Genomic DNA, 19,029 nt, shown 5'->3' on the forward strand with positions numbered 1-19,029 from the left:
AAGCATGCCCTGGGGTGCCTCAGGCACAGCACTGCTGGCTGGCGAAGGGAAGGGATCGTCCCGCTCTGCTCGGCCTGCTGCGGCCTCGCCTCGAGCACTGCGTGCAGCTGTGGGCACCGCAGCAGACGAAGGGCGTGAAACTGTGCGAGAGCCTCCAAGGGAGGGCTACGAGGACGGCGAAGGCTCTGCAGGGCAAGGCGTGTGAGGAGACGGTCTGCTGCAAGACGCCTTCCCAGGCAGCAAGGCCTCAGGACACAAAGCACCCAGGAAATGCCACTGCCAGACTCCATCTTCCTGTACAAAACTTTATTTGCCACAGTGCTGCTGCTGCTGGGCCTTGATGTGCTCCAGAGGAGGGAACAAAGAGCCCCCACAGGCTGCTCATGCTCAGCACCAGGCACAGAGCAAGGATCAACCCCAACCTAGGAGGCAAAGGCGGCCTGCAGTGGCCAGCAGCACACGTTGACCACATCCCTTGCCCTGGGGTCTGCAAGCAGTGCAAGCAGAGGGGAGAGGAGCATGGAGAGCTGCTGCAGCCCCTGTGCTTCCCGCTGGGGCTCAGAGGCAGGGTGAGAGCCGTGGGTGCCTGCAGGGCTTGTGCCCCAGCACAGGAGCCACATGCAGAGCAGAGCCCAGGGGCTGCAAGGGGTCTGTCCCCTGCTTGCAGCATCCCAGCCCTCCTCCAGCAGCAGGGAGGAACACAGGAGAGCCCCTGGCCCCACTGCCCCTCATTCCTGTGCTGCTCCTGCAGGATCAAGGAGAGGTGTTTGAGGAGTGTCTGGAGAAGGGCAGGAGCCCCCCAGGGCTGGGGACAGGGTCTGGGGGGTGCTGTCCCTCAGGCACAGCTGAATTCCATTTGTCTCCACCCAGAACCAGGGGCGGATGCTATCCCCGTTGAAGGAGGCTGCTGTGAAAGTGAAGATCTCGACCCCATTGTCAGCGTTGATGAAAGACACCTGCTTCTGGGTACAGTCCAGACAGACCCAGATCCTCGTGGGGGCAGCAGACAGGGACAAGTAAGTAGGAGGAGATGTGAGAGACTTGAGCTGCCCCTCATAGTACTGCACAGCCCAGATCCCTTCTTCAGGGCTCATGTCGATCAACACTTTCCTCTCCACAGATGCCCTGGCCACCCCCACAGCCCACCAAGAATACTTTAGCTGCTCTCCCTCCACCTCCACCAACCAGCAGTGCCTCCCCTCTCTGAACTCCTCACAGCCCAGTATGAAGCACCAATGGTCAAATCTCTCTGGCGTGTCAAGCACCTGGTGCCATTCACTTTCATATCTCACACTGCAGTTGTCCTGAGACACAACAAGCTGGGGATGAGCCGTGTGTGGATCCAGGGTCACCTTCACTGCAGGGACAGAAGGAGCCAGGCCATCAGGGGCAGAGCTCAGCCCTGGGCAGGCTCTCCCCAGCTTGGGGCCAGGAGCTGCCCCACAGGGCAGGAGATAGGGCACCTCTTGGCTCCTGAACATGCCCCAGCAGGGGCAGGAGAAGCATCGCAGAGTGCATCCCACCGCAGACCTACCTCGATTTTGAGGCAGCAGACACCTTCTCCATGCTGGGAAGAGAGGGGAGAGCTGGTTACAGCCATGGCTGGTGGCCAGTGGGTGTGGGCAGGGTGAGGGACCAGCCCTGGGCTACTCTGTCCCAGCTGCCCACCCTCCCCTGCACATCGCCTTGGAGATGCCCTGGGGCACAAGTTCTGTGATACTCACCCAGCTCTGCAGCTTGTTTCTCTGAAAAGGAAAGCGACAATAATGTATGATGGGTATGAAAGTAATACATGTGGGAGAGTTGCTTAGCCCGTGGTTGACCCTGAACACATCCCATGACAGGGAAAAATTCTGCATTGATCAGAGGTTGGACTAGAGAAATAGTCATTGTGGTCCAGCTTTGTACAATGCTCTTGTAAGCAGAACTGTAAGGACAGACGCTTGTACAACTTTTATCTTTGTGCCATTGAAGCCATTACGGAAGTTAATAAAGGATTGTTGGAGAATGCCCGTCTCCCAGAAACATCAGTGCTGAGCGGGGCAGCCCCGCAGCTCGCTCCCCATCCCCAATTGATCCCCGTTCCTTTCAGCCATCCCGGCCGTGTCCCGTGCCCAGGGCAGCCCCAGCCCCAGCACTCCCCACTCCCACCCCAGGCTCCAGCTGCTCCTCCAGCACCCCCGAGCCACCAGCACACAAGCCCCCAGAGCCCACCCAGACCAGGCCCTCCCACACAGACACCACTTCCCCAGGGACTGCAAGGACTCACCCAGCTCTCGTGTCTGTGCCGCTGAAAAGCAAAGACGGAGGAACATGTGGTGAGCAGAGCAGCTTGGTTGTTGGGTGGGAACATGTGCAGGGGGGCTGCGCCTTGCCACCAGCCCCACGCTACAGCCATGCTCCCTGGCCTCCCACCCAAGAGGATCCTAAGGCCTTTGGCATCCCCAGGAGAACATTCCCTTCCTCCTCCTACGCACCTCCCTGGGCCAGGGCTCAGCCCCGCTCCACACCCAGGGGGGTCCCTGCAGAACACCTCCCTCCGCTCCATCCCTGTGCTGCCAGCTTACCTTGCTTTCGAAAGAGATAAACACCAAGGCCAATGGACACAGCCAAAAGCACCAGGACCAGAGCCAGAGCCACCATCCAGGGCTGGGCGTTGTGGAAGAAGGGAGCTGAAAAAAGGCACCAGGACAAGGGCTGTATTTACATGCCTGGGATTAGAAAAGCAAGACCCAGACTTCTCCTGTGTCAGGACAAGTGCAGGGGCCAGGAACACCTCACCCTGGCTGTGCCATTTGTACCTGCGATGTGCAGGGATGATTCCCGCTCCTGCTGGAGGCGGCTGCTCCTGACCACGCAGGACAAGGGCCCCTCCACGCTCCCGGTCATGATGACGGCGCCTTCAATTTCAAAGAGCCCCTCCTGGTCCTGGGAATGTGTCTGGGAGACCGAGGGCAGGTGCTGCCCGCGAGCATCCCTCCACAGCAGCTGCGGCAGCGGGTACCAGCCGGCCGATCGACACAGCACCCGGACGCCTCCGTCCTCGTAGCCCCCCAGGGAGAGGTGGGGGTCAGCGCCTGTGGCTGGGGAAAGAGCATGTGTCTGGGGCTTGACTTGGGGAGAGATTGAGTTCCAAGGCAAAGACCCCATCTGCTCCCATGCCAGACACAACCCTTCACAGCTACGTCTCCAGGGGCTCAAGTTACAGGCAGTCCCTGCACTCACCCTCACCCCAAAAACACCCTCCTATGTACCGGACCCAGAGAGCAAGGCTGCACAATTCCAGTGGATTGAAACTGCCCAGAAAACCCAAGTGCTGAGCTTCAGCACCTCCAGGCAGCATCTCTGCACCAAGCCGTGCTTGTTCAAGAAGTCCCAAGACTTCCTGACAACGTCTCAGGTCTCCCCCAGCACAGAAAGCAAAAGTAAATCAGACGTCCGGCTGCTCAGAGGACTCTGCGATTCTCCCTGTGTGCTGTTTGGTCCCATTGCTGACACAGCTGAAGGTGCTGCGCAGCAGCCTGTGCCCAGTACCCTCACAATATTATGATTATTGTCTTCAAGGACACCAATGAAAACTAACAAAACCCTCCAGGGAGCTCTCTCCCCAAATATTACCTCCACATCCATGGGCATGTTCCATACTCTGAAGCAGCTGAAACATTCAAAGGACATGTAAACTCTGCCCTGGCAGCATCACCTCAGCCACTAACCTGACACCTCCAGCTCCACAATGGTTTCGTCATAAGCATCAGCATCTTTCACAGTGCAGACGTACAGGCCATCATCAGAGGGTCTCAGCCCCGTGATTCGCAAATCCAGCCTTCCAGCAGAGAGACCATCTCTGACCAACTCTGTCCTCCCGGCATATGCCTCCATCTGCTCCCCGTACAGGTCCTCTCCATTGTGGTAGTGGTGCACTGTATCAGATAACCTGTGCCGAATCCACCTGACCTCCAAGGTGCGAGCATCGTGTTGAGGGGACAAGTGGCAGGGCAGCACGACATCCTGCCCCACGGTGGCAATGACAGGCTGGCCTGGTCCCACCACATTGAGCTGGGCTGGGCAATGGAGAAGGGCACAGAGAGGCGGTGAGATTTTGGCATCGTAAATTTAGGGGAAGTGAGTGACCATGGGCGAGCTGTGTGTGAGTTGGTGTGTGCTGCGTCCCCTGTGTCCCATGGGAAGCCACTGGGGAAACAGGAGAGGGAGAGGGAGGACGTGGAGGAGAAGGAGGTGTGCTGGGAGTGGGAGCCCTCTCTGCAGCATTTGGGCAGGAGAAGAAGAGCCAGAAAGGGCAGTCAAGGCAGCGCCCATATTGTGTGAAAGAACCAAAGTGAAAGTGAAACCCAGCAGGGACCGGTCTGTGGGCTCTGGTCCCCCTACCCTGGAGCTGCTCCCCTGCCCTATGGCAGCACATCTGCATGCACAGGGGGGAGAACCCCCAGCATCCCTACAGGATCCTACCTGAGCCCAGCTGAAGAAGGTGCAGAGTGACGAGGGAAGTCAGGAAGCCGCTGGCATGGCCGGTGAGGCTGGGGCGGCCGCAACCCCAGGGGAGCCCCATCTGTGCTGCAGCGGGAGCAGGATCTGGGGGTAGAAGAGTAAGGTACTGAGGGGCTGCAGGCCTGGGCACAGGGAGCCACGGCCAGTAGCGCTTTGGGCAGGGTGCAGAGCCTGCGCTTATCATGGGCTGGGAGACACAGAAGGCAGCCCCAGGTGTTCTTCTCCAAGGCAGTCTCACCAAAATAGTCGTCCCTCTCAGCACCCACCATAGCTGCAGGAACTAGAATGCTACACGTGACTTCACCAACTTCTGCTCAGCTCTTGCCTGCAGTAACCCTCTGGGAGGAGCCCTGACCCTTGGGGGATGGGTGCAAGATGCTGCAGAGCAGAGTGACATCGGAGGCTGCAGGGAAAGAGGCACAGCTGGCTGCCGAGCATCTCAGTGCCACCCTTTTCCCAAGGTGGTGGGGACAAAGAGCCAGCCCCACTCCCGGCTCTGTCCATCCCAGTGGAGGCAGAAATGGGCAGACCTTTTGCCCTCTGGCAAGCAAAGCCCTTCTGCAGCACAGTGGAGACTTTGGTGTGGAAATGGCTTCTAAGTACCAGAGGGACAGCTTCTGCATGCAGCTAGGATGATGACATGGATGAACTGTTCTTTAAGGAACTATGTGATGCCTCAGAATCTGCTGCCCTAGTCCTTATCAGGGTGAATTCATATGGCTAAAGCTCAATTTGAGTTGAAGCTTGACAGAACTGTTGGCGGAAATAAAACTGAGTTTTATAAAATATCTAAAGAGCAAAAGTAGAACCGGAGAAAACAGTGGTCCTTTACTTGATGGGGATGGTCTCCTCACAAACAGGGGCATGTTTAATGCTTTTTTTGCCTTTGTCTTCAACACTGACAATGGGCTCTGGGACCCCAGTTGCCCTGAGCTGGAGGACCGTGAGAGCAGGAATGATAAACTCCCAGCAAATGCTGACTTAGCATGCGATTTGCTCCTACAGGTGGAGACTGTAGGGCCTGATGGGATTCATCCCAGAGTACTAAGAAAACTGGCTGATGTCATCATGAAATCCTGTCCTGGTTTCAATTAGGATAGAGTTAATTTTCCTCCTTGTAGCTGGTAGAATGCTATGTTTTGGCTTAGGATGAGAAGAGTGCTGATAACATGCTGATGTTTCAATTGTTTCAAAGCAGTGCTTACACCAAGCCAAGGACTTTTCAGCTTCTTGCTCTGTCCTGCCAGTGGGCAGGCTGGGGGACCTATAAATGTCCCCAGTGCAGTATAGCCTTGCAAAGAATTCAGTCTACTTAGCCCATCTCAGGACTCACTGGGGACAACCCCCTTATCCCTGCTGTGACTGCGGGGAAGCCTTCTCTGAAAGCTCGGCATTCAACCAATATTGGAAAAAGCACTTGGTAGGGAAACCCCATCAGTGCCCTGACTGCGGGATGGACTTCACTGTTCCCTCAGCCCTCCTCCTCCACCAGAAAAGCCATGTGGAGCCTAACTTTTACTGTTCTTCCCAAACAACCCTCTGAAGATTACATCTGTGAATTGAGGAGGACCAGGCATGCAGCTGTTGGTCATGGCACAGCTTCTCGTAGCACTTAGGGAACGTGGTGGTCAGTCAGTCCCTGGCCCTAGGATGGCTTTGGGGATGGTGGGAGCCCAGTGGGATGTAGGATAATTGGCTGAGAGGATGGTAGGACTGCAGTGGGTGGAGGGTTTTGAGGTTTGGGGTTGGTGAAAGCCCAGTTGAATGGAGGATGATGGGGTTTTGGAGATGCTGAGACCCCACTGGGGTGAAGGTGGATGGGGTTTGTGGTGGTGGATCCCCACTAGAGTGGAGGACAATGGGGTTTTGTGATGGTGGGACCCTGCTGGGATTAAAGAGGATGGGGTGTGAGGATGGTGGGATCTCAATGGGATGAAGGATGATGGGATTTTGGGATGGTGAGACCCCATGTGCATGAAAATGGATGGTTGGGTGTGGAGACCACTCAGCTTGGCATTGAGAACCAGCTGGAGGAGAGCATCTGTGTCTCCTCATTGTGTAGCTGGGTTCAAAACCTATTCTTAGCTTCCCACCTTCATATAGTTAAACCTTCAAAGAGGCCAAGGGAGTCCTGCAGCCACGGAGGCTCCATCTCACTGAGGTTTGGTCTGTTTGGATCACCTGCTTCTATCGGATGCAGTGTCTTCCGAATGCATTTCCTTCCCCTGTTTCTGCACTGTGTCTGCTCCTGATTTTAATGCTGCGAGGTTTAAAACACACCGCTATGAATTTGGCTCGAGAATGTCAGCTTGTTTCCCTGCTTGCTTTTAAACAAGGTGCAAAAAGTGGCACTGGTTTTCTGGGAGTGCAGGATTGTTACTGATTGCTGAGGGTTGGTGAAGCTGGGGTGGCCCCATGGCTCCTGCAAGCCCATTTCTGGCTGAACCCTGCCCTGAGCAGTGGAAAATAAAACAGCCACGGGAACAACTTGGGTGGTGGAAGGGAAATATGGGACATGGAGATGGCATGAAAGGACCTGATGGACAGCTGTAAGGTTGACGTGACCTGCTGCCTCTGCTAGGAGGACTTCAAAAAGCTGGTGAGCCCCCCCCTGCAGGCAGAGCCTCTACCGAGCCTGTGTGATGGGAGGATGGAAGCTCTTGGGGATCGACTTGTCCCAGCTGGGTCATTACCCTGTCTAGCTCAGGGCAGGGCAGTGACCCAGCTGGGACAAGGGGGTGCCAGGGAACAGATGGAGAACCGAGGGGCAGTTGGCGCTTTGGTTCCTCCTGGCTCTGACTCCCAGGACCAACACCAAGGAGAGGTCTGCTGCAAGACGCCTTCCCAGGCAGCAAAGCCTCAGGAAAGAAAGCACCCAGGAAATGCCACTGCCAGACTCCATCTTCCTGTGCAAAGCTTTATTTGCCACTGTCCTGCTGCTGCTGTGTCTTGCATGGATGTGCTCCAGAGGAGGGAACACAGAGCCCCCACAGGCTGCTCATGCTCAGCACCAGGCACAGAGCAAAGATTAACCCCAACCTAGGAGGCAAAGGTGGCCTGCAATGGCCAGCAGCACACAGTGACCACATCCCTTGCCCTGAGGTCTGCAAGCAGTGCAAGCAGAGGGGAGAGGAGCGTGGAGAGCTGCTGCAGCCCCTGTGCTGCCCGCTGGGGCTCAGAGGCAGGGTGAGACCTGTGGGTGCCAGCAGGGCTTTTGCCCCAGCGCAGGAGCCGTGTGCAGGGCAGAGCCCAGGGGCTACAAGGGGCCTGGCCCCTGCTTGCAGCATCCCAGCCCTCCTCCAGCAGCAGGGAGGAGCGCAGGGCAGCCCCTGGCCCCAGTGCCCCTCATTCCTGTGCTGCTCCTGCAGGACCAAGGAGAGGTGATGCAGGAGTGTCTGGAGAAGGGCAGGAGCCCCCCAGGGCTGGGGATGGGGTCTACAGGGTGCTGTCCCTCAGGCAAAGCTGAATTCCCTGTGTCCACAACAGGAACCAGGGCCGGATGAACGATGCATCGCGTTGAGGGGACAAGTGGCAGGGCAGCACGACATCCTGCCCCACGGTGGCAGTGACAGGGTGGCCTGGTCCCACCACTCTGAGCTGGGATGGTGTGAGAAACAATGTTATGTTTTTGCAGTGGAGAAATATTTTTCTGCATTTCAAGGTGTACTCAGAATAAGGAGAAATGCTAAGTAGCTAAGTGGACCGTAGAAGGCGTCACTGTTCCAAAATAAGGAAGAAGCTTGAGGAAAATAGGATGAGCATTGCAAGAACAGGAAAACAAAGAACACATGTTCTCAAAACATAAGAAAGAAGAAATTAAAGGGTTGAAAAAAAAAAAGAAATATTATACTTATATTGGTATAGAGGAGTGTCGAGTAGCTTGTGAACCTGTAGTACTCAGGTAATGAGGAAACAGGGGAGGTGATTCAAGCAACGTGTGGCGCTGTGCTATGGAAATAAGTATGTGTAGGAATACATACACTCTGGCTGAACAAGTAGATTAGACAGTAAAGAAGCAATTGACTAAGTCCTGGAAACTCAGCTTCCCCCCAAAAAGTGCTTGCCTTTGGCACTTCTCCGAATTCAAACTGCACCAAGAAAAGATGTGGGAGTTTCACCATATGAAATATTATTTGGATTGCTGTACATGGACAAAGGGAACGAATTACCTCAATTTGAGACAAAAGATGCTTTTCTTAAAAACTATGTACTCGGGCTGTCATCCTCTTTTCATCTCCAAGGAGCCGTGGACTGTTAGCTCAAACCCCACCCTTGGAAGCCCTGATCCAACCATTTTGAGAAGGAGCTTGGGTTCTGATGCGAATATGGAGAGAACTGAAACTGCAACCTGAGTGGGATGGACTGTTCCAAGTGCTCCTGACTATTGAAATGACAGTAAGAACAGCTGAGAAAGGGTGGATTCATATCTGGGTAAAAGCATCAGTTAACTCTGATACCAGAGAGACTGCATTAACAAAGACTTTCCAGGTTAAAACTGTTGAAACTATTTATTGTAAATCTTTAACTTCTCCTTAGAAGAATTTGTAATGAATTAATGAGTAAGAGGGATTGAATTACACAGAATTGGAGTGTTTCCAGGGAACACTCCCTGGAAGTAGGAGAAAGAAGGGTATTTAATCCCCACCAGAAGAATCCTTATTAGTATGTGATTTCTATTGTTTTTCTTACTTATTATTTCTTTATTATTTTAGGGGTGTGTATATATACATAGTAATGATGTATTTTGAGTTTATCTTAGTAATACCTATTCTCAATGGATTAGTGATAGTATGGAAGGAAAAATCAGCATTCCCAATTAATCCAGAACATCTCTTGAGTTCCATCTTGAAATAATTGTTGGATTTGCACCCAGATGCCTAGAAAGACTGGAAAGGCCTTGTCCCTGATTACTATTTCCGGCAGCAACTGTGTCTGGAATCTCTAGATTTCTAGAAAGGACAGATCATACACAGTCCCGGGAAGGAACAGATTTTGAAATTGAGTTCCCTACATGTAACCCTGGCTACAATATGCTGTGTTACCAAAGGTGCCTTTTAAACAATATTGATAGAAACTCCGGGGGCAATAGTACTGACCCTGTGTGTGGAAATATCCATGAAGTAGGGAATCATCCGTACTGTACCAACTATGGTAACCACGGGAATGCTAATATGCATAATGCACACCAGATGCAACATGAGAATCCTGTAACCAGATGGCCTGTCCTGAATGGCTAGGGGTGGTACTGGCTATATGGCAATAAAGCTAGGAAGGTGTTGCCCCTAGGATGGAAGGGAGCTTGCACCCTGGAGGCGATAATTCCAAATGTAACTATTATTGAAGACCCACAAAGCCAAAGCCCCCTTGAGACCACACACACAGAATTAAGTGGACTCCAGATAATCCTTTAGTAAAACTCTCTAGCATTTTACAGTTTTGCAAGGTGTTTTTTACCTTGGGTAAGGGTGCGTGAATTTGAAAAAGTTATTGTAAACATCTCAAAACACAAAAATATTGTAAAAATATTGAAGATCTAGAAAATAAGATAAAGTTTGCAAAAATAGTACTCTAGAATCAAATAATATTAGATTTATGAATAACCTCATGAGAGGAACATGCCCTGTAATTAATACTAGTTTCTGTATATATGTAGATCAAATGGGAAGAATTTCACTGATCTAAAAAATTATTTGGGAAAACCAAACCAAAACAAGCAAACAAACAAACAAACAAAAAACCACAAGATCCTGCATAGAGTAACTCAAGATGACACTTCCTGGGGATTTAGAGATATTTGGGAGAAACTAATGTTGGAAAAACTTCAATAGGAGTAAGAAAAGAAGAGGGGGGAACTGTGAGAAACAAAGTTCTATTTTTGCAGTAGAGAATTATTTTTCTGTATTCCAAGGTAATTGTGTAGTCATAATAAGGAGAAATGCTAAGTAGATAAGTGGACCGTAGAAGGCCTCACTGTTCCAAAATAAGGTAGAAGTTTGAGAAAAAGAGGATGAGCAGTGTGAGAACAGGAGAACAAAGATCAAAAGTTCTCAAAACATAAGAAAGGAGAAATTAAAGGGTTGAAAAAAAAAAAAGAAAAATTGCACATATATAGTATAGAGGAGCATCGAGTAGCTTGTGAACCTGTAGTACTCATCCAATGAGGAAACAGGGGAGGTGATCAGGCATCGGGTAATAGGGAATAAAAGGTTAGGATTTGTTTACTAAAATGTGCTCCTGATTGACAGGACAGTTGCAATCGCGAATAAGATAGCTTCAGAGAAGATCCAGTCTGAAGAAAATTATTTGAGATGTTTCTGACACTGGGCAATGGAGAAGGGCACAGAGAGGAGGTAAGATTTTACCATCGTAAATTTAGGGGAAGTGAGTGACAAAGGGCATGATTTGGTGCATGAGTTGGTGTGTGCTGCGTCCCGTGTCCCATGGGCTATGACCGGAGAAACAGGAGAGGGAGAGGGAGGACGTGCAGGAGAAGGAGGTGTGCTGGGAGTGGGAGCCCTCTCTGCAGCATTCGGGCGGGTGAAGGAGACACAGAAAGGGCAGGCAAGGCAGCAGCCATATTGCGTGAAAAAACAAAGTGAAAGTGAAACCCAGCACAGGCGAGCTGTGGGCTCCAGTCCCCCCTTTCCCAAAGCTGCTCCCCTGCCCCACAGCAGCAAGTCTGCATGCACAGGGGGGAGAGCCCCCAGCAGCCTCTCAGGATCCTACCTGAGCCCAGGCGGAGGAGGAGCAGAGTGACGAGGGAAGTCAGGAGGCCCCTGGCATGGCCGGTGAAGCTGGGGTGGCTGCAGCCCCAGGGTAGCACCATGTGAGAGAGGGGTCCCCCAGGGGACAGGTTGCCCCCCAGAGGTTTTTCTCCAAGGCCAGGTAGATGTCCTTCACAGCTCTCAGCAGAGCCGCAGAAGGTAAAAGGCTCCGCCCAACTTTCCCAACCTTTGCCCAGTTCCTGGCTGCAATAACCTTCCTGGAGCAGCTCTGCCCCTAGGGGAACGTCTGGGGAGCTCTGCAGGGCTGGCACCACAATCCCATTGCAGCTGGGTGCCCAGTCCACAGCCTTTAGCAAGCACGAGGTGCTTGTCCCCAGCAGGGGCCTCTCCAGACCTCCAGGGAAAGCCACTGGCTATGTTCGTTCATCTCCATGCATGCAAGGAGGAATCAAACTGTGAGCAATGGGAAAATGTGGAGAGCTGGCAGTGAAGAGCTGAGCAGGATCGGAGGCTGCAGGGAATGGGGCACAGCTGGGTGTCGAGCCCAGAGCTGCCACCCTTTACCCAGGGTGCTGAAGGCAAAGTGCCAGTGCCTCTCCCGGCTCCAGTAAAGTAGGCATGGCAGAAGGTTGGCTCAGATGGGCAGGGACCTTCTTCTAGAGCTTAGGTGGATAAGGAAAGTTTCTGTTTGCTGGAGGCAAGGTCAATCAATATGGAAGGACTGCAGAGGTACTGTTTGCCTTTGTAGGGAGAAAATTCATATGGCCAAAGATCAATTTGAGTTGAGGCTGGAAAGTAATGTGAGGGGCAATAAAAGTTTTTTTTTTTTTTTTTTTTTAAACTATCTTAACAGCAAAAGTAGGATGAGAGAAAGCATTGGTCTGTTACTTGATGGGGATGGTCAGACAGGGTCATTCACAGAGATGTTTATTGCTTTCTTTGCCTTTGCCTTCAGCATCACTGGGCTGTGGGACCCCAAGTGCCCTGAGCTGGAGGACAGTGACTGCAGGAACGATAAAGTCCCAACAAACCCTGAATTTGTGTGTGATTTGCTGCTCCAGATGAATGCATACAAGACTATAGGGCCTGATGGGATTCATTCCAGAGTACTAAGAGAACTGGCTGAAGGCATACGTCTTCCCCTCAAGGCCCTTCACCATCTCTGTGGCCCTTCTCTGGACACTCTCCAATAGTTTCATGCCCTTCTTGTACTGTCGTGCCCAGAACTGCACAGAGTCCTCGAGGTGAGGCCGCAGAGCGCAGAGTAGAGTGGGACAATCACCTCCCTCAACTGACTAGCAATGCCGTTCTCAATGCACCCCAGGATACGGTTGGCCCTCCTGGCTGCCAGTGCACACTGCTGGCTCATGTTCATCTTGCTGTCAACCACAACCCCCAGATCCCTCTCTGCAGGGCTGCTCTCCAGCGTCTCATCCCTCAGTCTGCACGTATAGCCAGGCTTGCTGTGTCCCAGGTGCAGGACCTGGCACTTGCCTTTTTTTAACTTCATGCAGTTGGTGATTGCTCAGCTCTCCAGTCTGTCCAGATCTCCCTGCAAGGGCTTTCCACCCTCAGCCAAGTCAACAACTCCTCCCATGGGATGCCGTCCTTCCCAAACTGATCCTACATGGGCTTCCCACAGGCAGCAGCTCTCCAGCAACTGCCCCAGTATGGGTCTGTAGCATGGGGTACATCTGTCAGGAGCAAACTGTTCCAAACTGGGTCGCCCACTGGTGGCAGCTCCCCCCAGAGCACCTGATCCTGAGTGGGCTCCTCTCCACGGGCTGTGGCTCCAGCCTGGGGCCTGCTCCTACAGGGGCTCTCCATGGGCTGCAGCCTCCACCAGGCCCCATCCACCTCCTGCACACGGGGCTCCTCCATGGGCTGCGGTGTGGAGATCTGCTCCACCTGTACTCCCGCTCCATCCACTAACTGCCCCAGACCCCTAAGGTCCTGTTTGATAGCCTTCAGGCTTCTCTCTTCAATGTCATCACTGCCAGCCTGGACTACCAAAAGAGGATAGCAGTCCTGAGGCGTGGAGTCGACCTTCTCACACTAGGCATCCTCCTGGCTACACTTTCTACCTCTTCCTCAGCTACCGGTCCCTCAAGCTCCAGAGCTCCAAACCTGTTGTGGAAGGGCACCTGGGAAGGTGGGGCCTATATGGGGTGTCATCGCCTGCGATGTCGAGCAGGGACCTGTCTCCATTCCTCCTCAACTCCTAGGTCTCTTGCCTCTGCCCGACAGCAACAGGGGAGGGGGTCCACCCCCATTTGGGGTGTCTCACCCTGGTACCTCTCCTTCAGGCCCCACAAGGAGTTGCCCCACCACTCTATCTCCCGCTCTCACTCCCTGATAGCCCTCAACCTCTCCACCTCCTCCTTGAGCTCTGCCACCAGGCGGACCAGGTCATCCACCTGCTCGCACCTCACGCACACACATTCTCTCTTCCTGCCGCAGATGGCAGCAAGAGGCTCAGACGCTCCCTGCACCCAGAGACCTGAACTGGTGCATTTTTGAGCGGGCAGTCAGTCTGGGTGTGTACAGACTTGCTAGAGAGAGCACTGTGCCTGGTGGAGACCATTGCAGCCTAGCTAGCAGTAGACCACCGTTAGAGGAGGTGTTTGTATGGGTGGGGGGGAACACTCTGCCCTCCCTGCTCGCCCTGCCTGTGCAAACTGCCTGCCTCTGCCTTCTGATGTGCCCTGTTTGCCCACCATATCACAGAATCACAGAATCACAGAATTTCTAGGTTGGAAGAGACCTCAAGATCATCGAGTCCAACCTCTAACCTAACACTAACAGTCCCCACTAAACCATATCCCTAAGCTCTACATCTAAACGTCTTTTGAAGACTTCCAGGGATGGTGACTCCACCACCTCCCTGGGCAGCCCGTTCCAGTGCCTCACAACCCTTTCAGTAAAGAAATTCTTCCTAACATCTAACCTAAAGCTCCCCTGGCGTAACTTTAGCCCATTCCCCCTCGTCCTGTCACCAGGCACATGGGAGAACAGGCCAACCCCCACCTCTCTACAGCCTCCTTTAATGTACTTATAAAGAGCAGTAAGGTCACCCCTGAGCCTCCTCTTCTCCAGGCTGAACAAGCCCAGCTCCCTCAGCCGCTCCTCGTAGGACTTGTTCTCCAGGCCCCTCACCAGCTTCGTCGCCCTTCTTTGGACCCGCTCAAGCACCTCGATGTCCTTCTTGTAGCGAGGGGCCCAAAACTGAACACAGTACTCGAGGTGCGGCCTCACCAGAGCCGAGTACAGGGGGACGATCACCTCCCTAGCCCTGCTGGTCACACTGTTTCTGATACAAGCCAGGATGCCGTTGGCCTTCTTGGCCACCTGAGCACACTGCTGGCTCATATTCAGCCGACTGTCTACCATCACTCCCAGGTCCTTCTCTGCCTGGCAGCTCTCCAACCATTCCTCTCCCAGCCTGTAGTTCTGCTTGGGGTTATTGCGCCCCAGGTGCAGGACCCGGCACTTGGCCTTGTTGAACTTCATGCAGTTGACCTCAGCCCATCGGTGCAGCCTATCCAGATCCTCCTGCAGAGCCTTCCTACCCTCGAGCAGATCGACACACGCACCTAGCTTGGTGTCATCTGCAAACTTACTGAGGGTGCACTCAATGCCATCATCCAGATCATTGATGAAGATGTTAAAGAGGACCGGCCCCAGCACCGAGCCCTGGGGGACGCCACTAGTGACTGGCCTCCAACTGGACTTGGCTCCATTCACCACAACTCTTTGGGCCCGGCTATCCAGCCAGTTTCTAACCCAACGAAGCGTGCGCCAGTCCAAGCCAAGAGCAGCCAGTTTCTTGAGGAGAATGCTGTGGGAGACGGTGTCAAAAGCCTTGCTGAAGTCAAGGTAGATCACATCCACAGCCTTTCCCTCGTCCACCCAGCGCGTCACTTTGTCGTAGAAGGAGATCAGGTTCGTCAAGCAGGACCTGCCTTCCATAAACCCATGCTGGCTGGGCCTGATCGCCTGCTTGCCCTTCAAGTGCCGCATGATGACTCCCAAGAGGATCTGCTCCATGAGCTTCCCTGGTACTGAGGTCAAACTGACCGGCCTGTAGTTCCCCGGGTCTGCCCTCCGGCCCTTCTTGTAGATGGGCGTCACATTTGCTAGCCGCCAGTCAGCTGGGACCTCCCCCGATAGCCAGGACTGCTGATAAATGATGGATAGGGGCTTGGCCAGCTCCTCTGCCAGTTCTCTCAGTACCCTTGGGTGGATCCCATCCGGCCCCATCGATTTGTGGACATCCAAGTGCCGTAGCAGGTCACCAACCAGTTCTTCGTGGATGGTGAGGGCCACATCCTGCTCCCCGTCCCCTTCCACCAGTTCTGGATACTGGGTATCCAGAGAGCAACCGGTTTTGCCGCTAAAGACTGAGGCAAAGAAGGCATTGAGGACCTCCGCCTTTTCCTCATCTCTTGTAACTAAGTTTCCCCCCGCATCCAGTAAAGGATGGAGATTCTCCCTAGTCCTCCGTTTTGTGTTGATGTATTTATAAAAACGTTTTTTGTTCTCTTTAACAGCAGTAGCCAGATTGAGCTCCAGATGAGCTTTGGCCTTCCTAATCTTGTCCCTGCACAGCCTCGCTACATCCTTATAGTCCTCCTTAGTGGCCTGCCCAATTTTCCAAAGATTATAAACCCTCTTTTTCCTCCTAAGCTCAAGCCACAATTCTCTGTTGAGCCAGGCTGGTCGTCTTCCCCGCTGGCTCATCTTTGGGCACATGGGGACAGACCGCTCCTGCGCCATTAGGATTTGCCTCTTAAAGAGCGCCCAGCCTTTCTGGACCCCTCTGCCCTTCAGAACCGCCTCCCATGGGACTCCACCAACTAGTGTCCTGAGCAGCCCAAAGTCAGCCCTCCGAAAGTCCAATACAGTGGTTTTACTGGTTCCCTTCCTGGCCCCGCCAAGAATAGTGAACTCCACCATTTCGTGGTCACTCTGCCCAAGACAGCTCCCGACAATCACATCCTCCACCAGTCCTTCTCTGTTTGTGAAGAGAAGGTCTAGCAGGGCACCACCCCTGGTAGGTTCACTAATCAGCTGCGTCAGGAAGCTATCTTCCACTTTCTCCACAAACCTCCTAGACTGCTTCCTCTGGGCTGTGTTGTGCTTCCAGGATATGTCAGGGAAGTTGAAGTCCCCCACGAGTACAAGCGCCGACGAATTCGCAACTTCTGTCAGCTGCCTGTAGAACTCCTCATCCGTCTCCTCATCCTGGTTCGGCGGTCTATAGCAGACCCCAACCAGGACACTAGCCTTGTTGTCCCTGCCGATCCTAACCCAAAGGGACTCGATCTTGTCATTCCTAGCCTCGAGTTCTACAACATCGAAAGACTCTCTAATATAGAGAGCCACACCGCCACCCCTTCTGTGCTGCCTGTCCCTTCTGAAGAGCCTATAGCCAGGCATCGCAGCACTCCAGTCATGAGACTGGTCCCACCACGTTTCCGTGATAGCAACCAAGTCGTAGCCAGCCCGCTGCACGATGGCTTCCAGCTCCTCCTGTTTGTTACCCATGCTGCGTGCATTGGTGTAGATGCACTTCAGCTGGGCCTTCACCTTATCCTCCGGCCTTGCCATTGCTCCCCCTGGCACAGCCCCAACAGTCCTTGCTTCAGCCCCATCCCCCTTCTTACCTAGTTTAAAGCCCTATCAATGAGCCCCGCCAGCTCCTGGCCCAGGATCCTTTTTCCCCTAAAGGATAGGGACCCGTCTACGGCCATCAGACCAGGTGCTGAGTAAACTGCCCCATGGTCGAAAAACCCAAGATTTCTGCGTAGGCACCAGCCCCGGAGCCACGTGTTTAGCAGGTGGGCTTTCCTTGTCCTCTCCGTACCCCTCCCTGTCAACGTAGGGATGGACGAAAATACTACCTGCACTCCCGCTCCGTCCACTAACCGTCCCAGCCCCCTAAAGTCTCTTTTGATAGCCTTCAGGCTTCTGTCATCAATGTCATCACTACCTGCCTGGACTATCACAAGAGGATAATAGTCTGAGGGGCGTACCAGGTTGGGGAGCTTCCTGGCAACGTCCCTGACCCTGGCCCCAGGGAGGCAGCAGACTTCCCTACGGGTAGGGTCAGGCCGACAAATAGGGCCCTCTGTCCCCCTAAGGATAGAGTCTCCCATGACAATCACCCTTCTTTCTTTCTTGGTGGAGGCAGTCCTGATGCGTGGAGTCGACCTCCTCGCCCTAGGCATCCTCCTGGGAACACTTTCTACCTCTTCCTCAGTTGCTGTTGATCTCTCATTCTCCAGGGCCTCAAACCTGTTTTGTAAGGGCACCTGGGAAGGTGGGGCTGGAAGGGGAGGGCATCGCCTGCCATGTCGTGCAGGGGTCGCCACGTTCCTGGTCGTTGCACTCCCCAGGGGCAGAGTTTGAACGGGTGGGGTAGGGAGCCCTGCTGGCTCTGCCTATGCCTCGTCAGCCTCCCTGGTGAGGGCTGCTGGGTCCTGGCAGCTCCCTCAAGTGGGCCTGATGCCAGGAAAAAATAGCCCTACCTGTCTTATCCCCTGCAGCATTGCAGAAAGAGTCTGCCCTGGAGCTGATTGCCTTGGCAAGGTGTAGCACCAGGCATTGCATGGGGGTGTTGCAGAGCACACTGCATGAGGACATCGCAGGGTGATGTTGCATGGAGCACTGCACATGGCATAGCATTGCCCTTTGCAAGGGGATGTTGAAGAGAGCAATGCCTCTTGCAGAGTGTGGCACAGGGGCGTTGCACAGGGCATCGCATGGGGATGTCGCATTTCACATCGCATGGGACAATTCCTAGAGCTTGGAGAGGGCGTTGCATGGGGAAGTAGCATGGGGAAGTCGCGTGGAGCTTTGCACGGCAGCATTGCACAGGAGCATTGCACGGGAGTGTTGCACGGAACATTGTGTGGGGACGTTTTACGGGGCAGGGAAAAGGGGCTCGCCCACCACTGACCCTATCCCCATCCCTGCTCCAGTGCAGCCCCAAGTCCTCATCATCCCCACGGAGACGGGGAACGCCCGTGTGCCCGTGCGCCTCAGCTGCCACATCTGGGGCTTCTGGGGACATCGTGGAGCCCGACGACTACAACCCCATCTCCGCCATCCCCAATGGCGACCGGAGCTACCAGACGCAGGTGTCCCTGCTGGTGGCCCCGGTGGCAGGCGACACCTACATGTGCTCGGTGCAGCACGTCAGCCTGCAGGAGCCTCTCCTGGAGGACTGGAGTGAGTGGAGAGGCGCAGGACCGCACCCGGAGGCTGGCGGCCTTGGCTCCTTGCTGCCACTCACCCGGCCGTGTCCCCGCAGGTCCCGGACTGATGCCGGAGGTGACGATACTGGTGGCGGTGGCCACCGTGCTGATGGTGCTGGGACTTGGCTTTTTTCTCGCCGGCGTCTACCGCTTCAGGGCCAGGCCTCCCACCCCGGGTGAGTGGCCGGGGAGAGCTGGGGCAATGGTCAAGGGCAACGAGGACTCTGCTCACTCCTCTTCTCCCCCCCGCAGGTTACACTCCCCTCCCTGGAGACAACTACCCCGCAGGTAACGGTGTCCCGATCCCCATCCACATTGGCGAGGGGCGAATTACCCCATCTCTCATCCTGTGTGTCCCCCCCTTTCCCCAGGCAGCATCTGAGGACCCCCAGACGGACACCTCCTGGCACCGGCGGCTCCCGTTTGGCCCCATCTCAGACCCGATGCCGTGGTGCTGACAATAAAGATGCTCCACAAGCCCCGCTGGTGTCTGTGCAGAGTTCTGGGCACAGGGCAGAGGCTCACACACTCTTACGTTG

General features: G+C 54.2%; 1 protein-coding gene across 1 annotated transcript; it reads right to left on the bottom strand.

Annotated features, from left to right (window-relative positions):
* Positions 1-289: 289 nt before the first annotated feature.
* LOC137846174 (butyrophilin subfamily 3 member A1-like) lies at positions 290-11,446 on the bottom strand. Its single transcript, XM_068663877.1, has 8 exons — positions 11,233-11,446; positions 4,468-4,590; positions 3,714-4,061; positions 2,802-3,083; positions 2,511-2,672; positions 1,725-1,964; positions 1,535-1,567; positions 290-1,357 (listed from the first exon to the last, which is right to left on the bottom strand). The coding sequence occupies exons 1-8, from the start codon at positions 11,330-11,332 to the stop codon at positions 729-731; spliced, it is 1,917 nt and encodes a 638-aa protein (XP_068519978.1). The 5' UTR covers positions 11,333-11,446; the 3' UTR covers positions 290-728.
* Positions 11,447-19,029: the final 7,583 nt, after the last annotated feature.

This window comes from Anas acuta, chromosome 31, assembly GCF_963932015.1.
Source record: "Anas acuta chromosome 31, bAnaAcu1.1, whole genome shotgun sequence".
In the NCBI taxonomy this organism is placed as follows: domain Eukaryota; kingdom Metazoa; phylum Chordata; class Aves; order Anseriformes; family Anatidae; genus Anas; species Anas acuta.